Consider the following 12,740-nt stretch of genomic DNA (forward strand, 5'->3'; position numbering starts at 1 on the left):
GAGGCTAGTCAACTCTGAATGAAATGCGACAAGAGTGTTAGGGATTGCAAGGCTGAACGAGATGTGATGACTCAAATGCTGCAATTCTAAAAGAACTTGTTTTAAGGAGCCTCTTTCTTGGACCTATTTTAAAACTGTAACATAAGGAGAATTAGAGATGATTTAATTCAATTACTGCACTTAACAGGAAAGGAGACTGGGGTTCGGAGAGTCTGGATGACAGTGCCAAGAAGATGCAACAGTGGAGCTAAGGGCTAAAACACTGTTTCCTTCTGTTCAGTGGACCCCCCTCCCCCGCTCTCACCAGAAAGGTGGAGTCTGCAGATAAATTAGGCTCAGATGATGTGTTCTGGTTCCTGAAAGGTGGTCATGGGAAGAAGGACTCTGGCATTTACTGAGCACCTACTATACCTCACACTGTTTTAAGGATGTCACTAATACTATTCAATTTAGTCCTAGCAAGAACTCTTATGAAGTTGCTAACACCATCTCTGAACAATAGAGTCTACAAGAAATAAATTTCTGTAGTTCTAAGAAGCAGATGTGAAATTAAATACTAGCCTCTTTTACTTCTAAACCCATACCCTAAAATTTTCTTCCCATTATATAATTTGACCTGATAAATTCCTCTGCAAACAGCCAAGGAGTGTCAGAGCAAAGGAACATATATATTTTCTTCCTTTGGGTATTGGGGATTTAATCCAGAAGTGCTGTAGTTGCTGAGGCTGGCCTTGAACTTATGATCCTCCTGTCTCAGCCTCCCTGGAGCTGCTGGGATTACAGGCATGTATCACCACGTTCAGCAAGGAGGAACATCAATTTTAATATGCATATATTCAAAAAATTAAAAATCTTCTATAAGGTATGAACCTTCACTTTAAATTCAATACTTATGAGAGAATTTCCTTAATGCTTATAAGAGGATTATGACAATATCTTTTAATGATTTACTTTTATTATTACTGTGAATTTCTGGTCTTATTAAAAATGCTACCCTTATATAAAAATATTAGAGGCTAGATTAATTTTCTTAAGTAGAATATTTTGTTTTAAAATTTCCCATCAAAAACCTAAATTTTAAAGTGAGTATCGGCAAGTCAGAGAGTAAAAAATTATATTGCAAGGGATTTTCCTTCTCTTTAAAAATCTCTCTTTTTTTCAGGAAGAGTGTCAAAACTAGGAAGAAGGACAGTTAACTTATTTGAAATAAATCTCAAGAAAGTAGTGTCAACTGAGGCAGGAAGTCATACAACTGCCAAAAAGCAGGAGTAATCATATTTGTTTTTTTTTTAATATACATACTTATAATAAATCAAGTGCTAATTCAAACTCACTTTGAATGATTCAAGGGAATTTGTCAAATTCTTTTGACCAATAAGCTTGAAGTATTTTAATTTATGTTTTCTTTAGTTGATGGTCTTATTTGTAACTCAAGCTACTAAGATGCATTAATTTTAGGCACTTGACCAAGATCTACTTTGAGAGTGCCCAAGTAAGTTTTAAGTCTATGTAAAACCAAGGGGCTTAAGTCTCAAAACCAGTTTACAAAGGATCTGCTTGAATCATGTAGGATTTTATTTTCTGTATGGGCCAACAATTTTAAAAGATTTTTAAAAATCACATGGAATGCATCCAGATTTTGAACTTCTCTTAAAAAAATAATTAAAAAAAACATTTAGTGGCCACTGTCTCAAACCACAATAAGCTGAAGCTGTGCTGAGCTGCCCCTGTAAAAGGATGTGGTCACCAGTCCTGTCCCCACCAGGCCATCTCATATATTCTAGCCCTGCAGCATGTGAATCTGTGACCTCTGTTTTAGAGCAACTGGGCAGGGAAAGTGCAAGAATTTAGGGGGAAAAAGAATAAAAAAAAAAAAATAGAGAAGACAAGGCCTATATCACCTAGGAAATTTTTTCAATGAGCTAGACTGCAAGGAATGTTTTTCAGTATTTTGGGACACTAGGTATCAACTGGCCTGTCAGAGGAAAAAACCTAAAAGTGATGTCAGTCTTTCAATATAATGGTGCCCCAATTAAGTACCTTTTAGTATGCTGGCCCAAGGTTAAATTCAAAAGAACTCCTTTTTTTTTTTTTTTTTTCAGATGCCAATTAAAGAATAAATAGCTGTTCAAACTCTTGTACCAATTCTAATATTTATGCTAGGTTTATCCAGAGGGGAAACAAAAAACAAACAATAAAACTTCCTTGGTATGTCTAACACCTAAGCATATTCTTTCTGTCAATTAGACTCTTCTTTCTCTATCAATAACTAAGCCTCAAATTATGCTCAAAAGCCAAAACATAATACCTGACCAGGGTCAAAATGAAAGACGGTCTTTTTCATCAGTACATGTTTTGTATTTTTTTTTAATATTTATTTTTCAGTTGGACACAATATCATCTTATTTATTTATTTTTATGTGGTGCTGAGGATAGAACCCAGGGCCTTGCACGTGCTAGGAGAGTACTCTACAGCTAAGCCACAACCCCAGCCCTCAATACTACATGTTATTCTCCTTGCTATTCTACCAATTTAGCTTTTGGTTCCTAATTTTTGCCCATTGTGTGGCAAGATGGGAAATCTCAAGGTTTTAATTTAATCAACACTTTCTTTTAAAAGGGAGGATTACCTAAACACTTTATGAGATCTTTCAGGATCCTACCCTAGCTCTGTTCTCCTTTAAATTCCATTCACATTCTCCCCAATACATTATGACATTTCTTTGGTGAGTCAGTTATTTTCTTACAGTTTACAAAGAATGAGAGGCAAAGGAAAACTGCCAAGGACTGTGCCCAAGGTCACAGAAGAGGAGGCAAATAAGGACTTGGGACTGAGAGTTAGTCCAAGGTTTGGAAAGTCAGGAAATACTGACCTTGGAATATTACTTCTGGTGTGCCAAAACTATTTGCAGCTGAATACTATAAAGAGCATAAACTTAAGAGGAGGAAGCAGGGGAAGCCAAAGCATATGTGTCCTATGAGGGGAAAAAACAAAGTCCTGAGGTTTCTAAGAAGGGAGGTGTATGGAAATGGGGTCTTATGTGTGTGGGAGAGGGAAAGAAAAGAGGGAAGGAAGGTGACAAAGTGAGTGGTGGCAGAAAAGGGAGCTGAGAATGAGGAGGAGGAGGAGGAGAGGGTCCAAGGACCCTGCTGGGAGAGCTGTCAGATCAAGAAAGCCATTCAAATATGAGCCATCCAGCCAAGGCAAGGCCACTCACACAACAACCCTAAAGAGGGAACACAAAAAAGACCCAGAAAACATGTACTCCTCCACCCATGGCATTTAGAGATAACACACACAAGGTGACAGCCAGCACACGGGCACAAAGAATGGATCAGAAAAGAGGTGAGAAGTGTGACTCTGCGGCCACAGATGAGAACCCAGATCTTGCTACACACAGATGGGGTGACCTTGGACAAGTTACTGAAACTCTTTGTGCCATGTGTGTCTTCTGCTAGATGGCAGTAACACCACTACTCACCTCAGAGGGTTGCTAAAGGATTACACAAATATCACACTTAGAGTAGTCACAACAAGTGCTGCTTAAATAAGTAATGAGTACAAAGAAACACACAGAGGAGACTCATATTCAAACTCTGAAAAGACCCAACAGAAAACAAAGCATATTTTTCTAGCTACATATACATGTTTTTATAAAATAAGATTGGCAAGAACTAAAACGTTCTAAATCCGATAAGCAGGTGGCTACCAATATCACTGAAATTAGTGTCAAGATAGCTAGAAAAAAGTAGGAGTGTATGGAACATGTCTAGTCCAAAGATTAAGTTAAACTTCAGGCTCCTTATGCTCAGACCAGAAGGTTGGGTCTGCTGTGGTACAGGTAGGGAGGTGAAGGTAGCAGTTGCTAGGGTAAGAGAAAGTCCAGTATGGTAAGATAGACAGCTGCCTCCTTGGTCACCTATGGTATTTTTATTTACTTCACCCTTTATAATCTGGTTTCTGGTTCTAGCGCTCTATGGCAATTATACTCTCTGGGATTGCCAATGGCGTCCCAATCTCCATTCTACTTGGTGTTTCTGCAGATCTGAGACAACTCGGCTCTCTTCTTACTTCCCTCATCACTACTCTGTAGCCTGCTTTACACTTCTTCTCAATCCTACTTCATAAGCTTCTTGAAAGCTTGAGTCTTCCTCTTCTCATTCATAGCTACTACCTTAGTTTAGGCCTTTGTCATCTCCCTGGGTTTCTGAAACAGTCCCATTGCTGGTCTCCTTTTCCCACCTCTGCATTCCCACCCACCCTCCATGCTACTTCCAGAGTTCCTTTCCCAAACATAAATTGGCCATGTCATTCTCCTTAAAAACCTCTGCTGGAAAAACCACACATTCTCAACAATGTAAAATTCAGGTCTCACATAAGAGCCTGTATTCTCTCTCCCCAGCTTTCCTTCTACTTTCATCTTCCACCTCTCTACCAGTTTTAATCCACACTGAACTCTCAGTGTCCTCTGAAGACACTGTCCCATGACACCATGCCTGGGCCCTGCTAAACTTTTTTTTTTTTAATGTGAAAAAGTCCTTTTTTCCTTCTCTAGATCCATCTTAATGTCATTCCCTAAGGAATGCCCATAGCTTCCTTAGGTAGCAAGAGTTCCTCATTTTTGAGTGCTAACAGTAGTACTGCAAGATTTTAACTGACCTTTTGAAACATCTGATTTTTCCATTAAACCTGAATACCTCAAAGAAAGAGTCCAAGGTTCCTTAACTATCCCATATCCAGCACAGGGCCTTATAAGCTGAATCAAATGTAATCCTTTCATATAATATGAAGAATCTTTAAATTCTAACATGATCAATGCTTTAGCACAATGACTAAGCAAATGAAACAACTGGGTAAAGCATAGGGCTCCACAGTCCACGGGAAGTCCTCACCGCTGTATGTCCTTATTCTTCCACAAGGAGGCAGACTGAGCCTTTGGCACTCTTTCAATGAAATTCACCAGCTCTTCCATGAGAAGCCTGAGTTTAAACAAAATGGGTGAAAAAATTAGATAAACACCTTGATCTACACTGTAACCAGGAGAAATGGACTTGCCCACCTTCTCTATCCTACTTTATTACTTCCTCTCTGTTCAAATAAGCTTAGGTACCATTTTATATGGTTTAACAAAAATGCAGCTTTCTCACTGAAAAATGTCAAAAATTCTGAATTCAAATGATTTAGTCCACCTTTAAAGCAAGCCTGATTTTTTTTATCTCTAAAAATTGATATATATATATATATGTGTGTGTGTGTGTGTGTGTGTGTGTATATATATATATATATATACACACACACACACATATAAGTTTATTTTAACTAATTCTAAGATTCCTACCTTTATATTACTAAATGAGAAGAATTTATATGACTGTGAAGTATTGATCTTAGTAGCAGCAGGGTGGGGACAAGATTACTTTTTAAAAAAGACAATATCAAATAGACATTTTAAGCTGATAAATGAAGTTGGCATATGTTTTAAGAATTAGCAAAATTCCAATGGGATAATATTCCAAGGACTAAATCCCAAAAATTTAACTAAAGGATAAGGAAAAGCATAGAGCTCTGAGATAAGGAGATGGAATACTACAGAATTATAGTCGAGAGAAACTAAGAAATGCCACATTCAACTGAATCAAGGGTACACACACCCTGGGGATTCATGGCAGAGAACTGTTAGAATTCTTAAGGGCTAGAGGATGACCAGAAAGCTATAAACACACTATCAACCTCTTGAGTCCTTGTTTATAACCTAACATAGATCCATATTGATTTAAATCTTCTCCAAATCAACATATAAATTTATTAGCACCTGAAAGCTGAACAACTTCATCTCATTTCCATTTATTTACTTAATCCTAATACCATCTCCTCTTCTTCCCCTTTCCCGTCCCAGTATTTGGGGATTAAACTCAGGAGCACTCTACCATAAGTTACATCCTCAGTCCCTTTTTAAATTCTGAGGCAGGGTCTTGAACCAATTGCTAAGGTTGACCTCCAACTTGTGATCCTCCTGCCTCAGCCTCCCAGGTAGCTGGGATTGTGGACATGCATCATGGTGCCCATTCCTCTTTCTATCTTGAAGGAGCAGTACTAGTTCCAGCATCCCAACATCTAGGATTTAGGATTGTGATTCTGGCTGAGCTTTCATAAGAATACTCTGGGATAGCCAGCCTCATATTTTAACTTCTTCAGACTAGACTTTTAACATTTTTTTGCTTTTCATCTCACTGAAACTGCTTCATCCCTGAGGTTTACTTTCCTATATAATGGCCCCTCCTTGGATCCCTTATGGTTTTCTGTGCATACTGCAGGCAATGTGGTTTCACACACAAGACTGTTTCATTTCCAATCATTTCATATTGTTGAACATCTGCAAGACACTAGAATCCAATCTAAGAACCTATATCATCTCTGAATTTGGTATCTTGGGTCCCAACAGTTTTCTATCAATTTTATTAATTTATTTCAAAACAATAATTAAGAAGACTTTTTTCTGGGGTAATTTTCTTGACACTTTTTTTCCTCACTAAATGGTACTATGGTTACTTGCAGCAAATACCTACAGGTGAGGTCTGGTGGGGGCAGAGAGAGGGACAGCAGAGTCCTCTTGGAGACAAAGGAAGACTACACAGTCTTAACTCCTTTGAGTGCTGTTTCTCTCTGATACCAGCAAGAACATTTTAACCATCTAATTACTTATGTATCCCCTGTCTTCTTTAGGCCGTCTCTATTTATAGTCTGCAATAAACCATAAAAGGGGAATATTTTGAAAGCCAAGTAATAAAATTTCTTTTCCTTCTTTATTTAAATATATTAAGTTACTTTCTCTGAAGTTCTTTGCATTGCATCTTTGTGGCATTTTCTTAAACACTACCTCTCCCAATTAGTAGCATCTGCAGAGGAGCTATCTTCACAAACTCCTTTGAGTTTATGGAAAACAGAAATGAAAAAAAAAAAAAAAAAACAACAACAAAAGCCAAACCCACACAAAACCAAAAAACACAAGACTAATGGGACTACCCACAGCATCATTCTCTAGGCACTTCCAATGAACAGACCTGTAGAAAGTTGCCCACTCTGTCCTGTTTTTTGGTGAATTGCTCAGAAGGAAATAATAAACACTTCTGGCACCACACTCCACTGTACAGTCACCACTGAGAGGAGGTCTGCAGCCACACCCAAGGGGATAAGAATAACGCTCTCACCTGCCGATCTGAACGGTGGGCTCTGTGGCATACACTGTGCCTGTGAATCCGGTATGCTCAGTGATGTAGGGCAGTGCCATCATGCAGTGATAGTTTGAGATGAGAATCACATCTACTGTAGACAGGTCTATTAGCTCAGTCTGAAAAGAAAGGGATGATAGGTATCTATGCAGGACACATAGATCAACATGATGTGACTGAAAAATGATGCTGTCAGAATGCAGAAGAGTAGTTTTTGTACTTTAGAATAATGAGGCCTTTCCCACAACACTGCTGTTCTCTCATTGTAGGCTATTTCCTAATAGACATTAAGCAGTGTTATAGGACAACTAACAATGGGAATGCAGCCAGTGCACCAGCAGTACCATGATTTTACCAGAACAAAGTTCTGGAGACAGATGACAAGACACTGCAACAGCTGTGGCAAGAGGTATCAGGTAACCTGAAGCAGAGAGAGCACAATATAAGCTCTAAGGGCTTATTGGCAAGTAGTGCACCATGGCTACAGGTAATGGGAAACAGCAAGCAGAAACCTGCTCTTCAGAAGTCAAATACAGAGACAACTGGCTTTTGTTTTTTGAGGCAATTTTGACCACTAATTCTGTACACAGGGGAGCAGGGGGAAAAAAAAAAAGAAGAAACAGTAGTTAAAGAATTCTATCCTAATTCTCACATTCTCTTCTAATCTTTACCCTAAACCTGCTCTTTAAGTCCATAATTAAGTTTACATGAAACAAAAAGGAACAGCAGGCAAGGAAAATGCTCTCCAAGTTAGGTAAATTCTAAAGAAATTCTTATAGAAGAAGGAAATTTTCTCCTATAAATTCAAGTCCTACTTGTTGAGACTCAGTTCTCTTTTTTCAGTTGGCTGTCCTGATGTGCCTGGATCAAAGAATTCACTTGCTTCTCAGAACTCCCACAGCACTTGATGTGTAGTCCTCTTGTGACAGGATTCTGTACAATGGCACATCAGAGTAGCAACTTGTCCTGAGTCTGTCCCCTCCCACCTGTGGTAAGCAATACACAACAGGCCTCCAACAGGCCCTTCTCTGTGAGGAGCACTGGCTGTGGGGAAAGTGAGGTGCTGTGGCTCAAGACATCGTCATGTTGCCTTAGAAACCAGACAGCACACCAAGGACAAGCACAGCCATGACTATAAATGTGCTTCAGTTAGGAGAACAGGTTGTTGATCTAATATGTCTCCCATGGAGGAGAAAGAACAAAGATCTATGACACAAGCAAATGACAAGGGGCAGTGTGCCATTTTGGCTATGGGTATTTTCTGGCTGAATGACTTTACATATAAAATAAGTTAATTTAATAAAGCTGCTGAGGCATCATGGGCTCCTGAGGATAGCAAGTGAGTACAGGTCATATGCGCCGCAAGGCTAGGACAATGACATTTATGTGAATAACATGCTAATGACAATAACAGCCCAGGAATATCACCCTGAACTCCACACTGTGCGCTGCACCTGCAAGACAACATCCTTATCCTATGGTGAAGGATCACATAATACCTCACTGGTTTTCTTCTGCACTATCTCTCTGGAATTATTTTTAAGCAAATAAGGAAATTAAGACAGCATCAGAGTGACAGATACAGAAGGCAAATGACAGGAATGCCAGTTGAAACAATAATAAAGCTCAAAAGTATTATTATCTTCCCTCATGTATACAGAAACTGGGTGAAAAGAACCTCAATTTTTTCTTTAATATATAAAAATCAGCCCAGAGTCTAGAATTATGAGAAATTTTGTGAGGATAGTTAGAATAAAATATATATATATTTATTTTGTGTGTGTGTATAAAAAGAATTTGAGCTTTAGGGGGCCACTGGGGTTGTATCTCAGCAGTAGAGCATTTGCCTAGCATGTGTGAGGCACTGAGTTCGATCCCCAGCACCACATAAAAATAAATAAAAAATTTATTGTGCCCAACTAAAAAAAAAAAAAAAAAAAAAAGAATGCAGGCTTAATTAGCCATTTTCCCTAAGAAATGAATTTACAATCCAAACCAAATTTATGAATTCTATTTATTTACATTTTTATTATTTACATATTTTTTTACATATTTATTTATTTACATATTTATGTACATATTTTCACTCAGTGGAATCCAACCTTAACCTTATAACTTAATCCAATCTTAGAACTGTGTGTGAAATGATTTGGGGTTCTACAAACTGAAAAATCGGTCATTATCCATTGGTTATTCCCTACACTGCACTAGACCATAACATAGGTTGAGGGGATACAGAGATAATGTTTCAGGTAGCTGCACTAGATTATAAACTTCATGAGGACTGGGCTTGGGTCTGCTGGACTTACCCACAAGCCCACAAAGACTAAACTGTCATCAGTGCCCCACTCCTACTTCTACTCTTATTTTCACTCAGTCCTACTATGGCCTGGCACTATCTTAAAATAGTAATTATTAGTCATTTGCACCAGATAATTTTGCTTGAAAAGCATCATATGGCTTTAGAACCCTAACTATATCAGTATCGCTTTAGCTCGGCAAAGGTCAGCTGTGAAATGATACTCATCTCATTTAAAAATTGAGTATTTTATAGAGCAAGTCAGAAAGTCCTCGGAGCACCAATTCATTATTGTCCATAAACTGAAGGTTGCAGTAGTCAGGGCCACCTGTGGTACGCTGAAAATAAATGTAGCACCTGGAATCAGGAACCTTTAAACAGATGGGGAACTGTCCTACCAATTCCTTAAGTGACAAACATGAATGACAAAAAGATTTTAACAGCAGTAATGGAGGGTTCAAGATTCTTAACTGTCTGCCTTTATTCTTATCAGCATATCTCAAACTTCCTGCCTTACCTGTCACCTTCCATTACCTTGTGCTCTTTTTCTTTTGCTCTGGTAACCCCAAAAGATGCACGCACACATACTTCAAAGAAAGAAAAAAGTTCATCTACAGGGATCAAACAAAAGTGTAAAAATGTAAAGAGTTGGAGGAAGAAAAGATAAAAATAAGGGAAGCTGCACTTCATACTGTCTTTTCTCTTTGACCCTTAAGTGTGAATGTGCTTTCCACACTCACCGTACTCACTAGGCATGTGGAAATAAAAGGATGACCGCTTCTCACTAATATCATCAGGAACTCTGGGGAAACCACTGGCCTCCCTACACTTCACCTATCCATTGAGAACTTCATGGAAGTTTCTCTGGAATCAGACCTGTCAGCTGAGATTAGTTACCTCAAAAACTAATGGAAACTGTCTCATTTTTCTTTGAAAGGGTGAAATTGGTCCCAAACCCTAACAAGTTTCATTGTGATAATAATGTAAGCATCAGATATCCATCACTCAGTTCAGAATTCATGAATTTCAAGTAATATTCAATATATTTTAAGTCAGCAAGAATTTTTACAGTTTACTGGCATTGGTGGAATAACAGCAACCCTCAAGTACCCACTGTAAGCAAGACTATGAAAAGTACGGTTTAATCTAAGCACACAGGCATTATAATTACAAAACTGAAAAGCTTGAGTTAATTCCTTACCTAACTCAAAACTATGCCCTGAAAGAATCAATGGGGATTATAGAAAGTTATAAATAGGAAGAAGACAGTGACTTAAATGATTTATAGTCAATATAAAAAGCTCCTAAATAATATTTTAGCTTATAACAATGTGCTGGGAAAAACAGATTCATTTCAATTTGAAAATAGAAAGCTAAGCCCCTTAAAACTATGTCTTGGCTTCACTGTGAGAGATTACATGATATGCTGTTTCTACATTAAGATTCCTTTTCATCTTACCTCTGGTAAACAGAATTCAGGCACAGAATCCACAAACACATGACCTGAGCACTCCTTCAGCTCCTAGAAGAGATAAAGAGGAAATACTAGGAAGAGATATCCTATACAGTATCAAAGAAATAACATCTTCAACCAAACTGTGAAGGTGGGAGGTTATTTAGGCTAACTGTTCCCTGTTTAGTTAGATTCAGGTAGGCCTAGAATCTTATTGAGGGCAAAAAGGCTGCTTGGTGGCAGATTCAGAATTCCCATACATACTACTTGATGCCTCTTCAAGGAAGCCAGGCAGGAATCCATGCTGTTTCTATAACCCTGATCCAGTGGTTTCCAATAGTTATGAAGTCCACGCCAACAACATTAGAGTTATCTGGAGACACTGATGAAATGAAAACTACTTGGGCCCTAGCTAAGAACTAAGGAATCAGAAACTGGGGATAAGGACATGGAATCTGTATTTATGATAAGTACCTCCAGTGATTCTGCTATGCAATCAGGTTAGGAGTCATGGCTCTAGACAAATTACTGCGAGCCTTTTCTACACTTACCAAGGGTTGCGGGGAAAAGGGCAAATAAGGCAGGAAGATCAAAGGTAGGGAAAAACTGTGAATGTAATGCTCATCTCTGTAAACATATCCTTTATTTGGGATTATAAACTAAATATATTTATTCAAAAGAAAAAAGTATACGCATAAAGGAACAGAATATAACTCCCCACTGAATTCATGACAATCATACTTAATATGCCCATGAGACAGTATGAATTCTTCCAAAGGCCATCCCTGAGAAAAGGACTGGAGAACAAGTAGTTTACATGTGGTTGCTGTTTTTCCAGTACCTCCCACATAAATGAGGAAGTTATCAACAGGAAGAAAGGTGGCTGATAATGGATGTTATTGACATACCACTTCGGAAAACTAGAACTTATTCTCAGGGGAAACTCTGAGAAATGATACAAAAATACATTTCAGTATTATTTATTTACCAACTCCTGCATAATGTGCAGTTTTACAAAAAAATTATCAGGCAAAGCCACATGGATACCAGCAGCTGGAATTATGCCGGAACACACTGAAATGGAAAGGTTTAAGGGATACAGGGCCACCAACAGGGTCTGCTCCCATGCCTCCAGAAGGCCACCAGAGTTTTCTTTCCTCAGTGACACTTTAAACAAGTTTATGGTAGATTTTTTGTATCATCAAGGTTAATGCTATCTATGACTTTACAACAAAACAGAATTTGGTTGATAGTACCCTTTGATCTTTCCAGAAGGGAAAAATAGTTAATAGTTTCATTCCTTTGTGTTTTCATTAGTCATTAAACATATATTTCTATATTTTCAAATACACATGTATCTAAATTTATAAATCAGAGTCTGAATGATGATTTTACTCTAAATCTTTACTTGAAAATAGGGCATTAATTTTATTACTGTCCTTCCAAAGTTTACAAATCTCATATCAGAAACTTCTTCCCCTTGTTTGCTGTTTCCTCTCCTTCTATGAGTACCACATAAGTCATGAGTATTGATTTAACTATGGATAGGCTGAGTCAAAAACAGTTAGTTACAATGTACCTGCCAGTTAAAAACAAATAAGCAATTATGTTTAATGGGAGAAGACTCCCAACTCTCTTAGGATGAGGTTAAAAACAATTAAAGACAAACCATGGGAAATTTCAAAGCTTTGCTAACCTTAAACTGGCTATGTAATCTTCCTCCCACAAAGGCATGTCTCTGGGAGGCACTCATTCTTC

The 12,740-nt window shown here is 38.1% G+C and overlaps 1 protein-coding gene across 2 annotated transcripts in view; it reads right to left on the reverse strand.

Moving 5' to 3' along the window:
• Ints9 (integrator complex subunit 9) overlaps window positions 1–12,740 on the reverse strand; it is an 87,816-nt gene that overhangs the window by 42,718 nt on the left and 32,358 nt on the right. For both annotated transcript variants that reach the window (XM_027926853.3, XM_027926855.3), the window contains 3 exons: window positions 10,989–11,051; window positions 7,210–7,349; window positions 4,894–4,980 (listed from right to left, as the gene is read on the reverse strand). In XM_027926853.3, the coding sequence (XP_027782654.1) occupies window positions 4,894–4,980; window positions 7,210–7,349; window positions 10,989–11,051 (290 nt within the window). The remainder of the gene's footprint in view (window positions 1–4,893; window positions 4,981–7,209; window positions 7,350–10,988; window positions 11,052–12,740) is intronic.

Source organism: Marmota flaviventris, chromosome 3 (genome assembly GCF_047511675.1).
Source record: "Marmota flaviventris isolate mMarFla1 chromosome 3, mMarFla1.hap1, whole genome shotgun sequence".
In the NCBI taxonomy this organism is placed as follows: domain Eukaryota; kingdom Metazoa; phylum Chordata; class Mammalia; order Rodentia; family Sciuridae; genus Marmota; species Marmota flaviventris.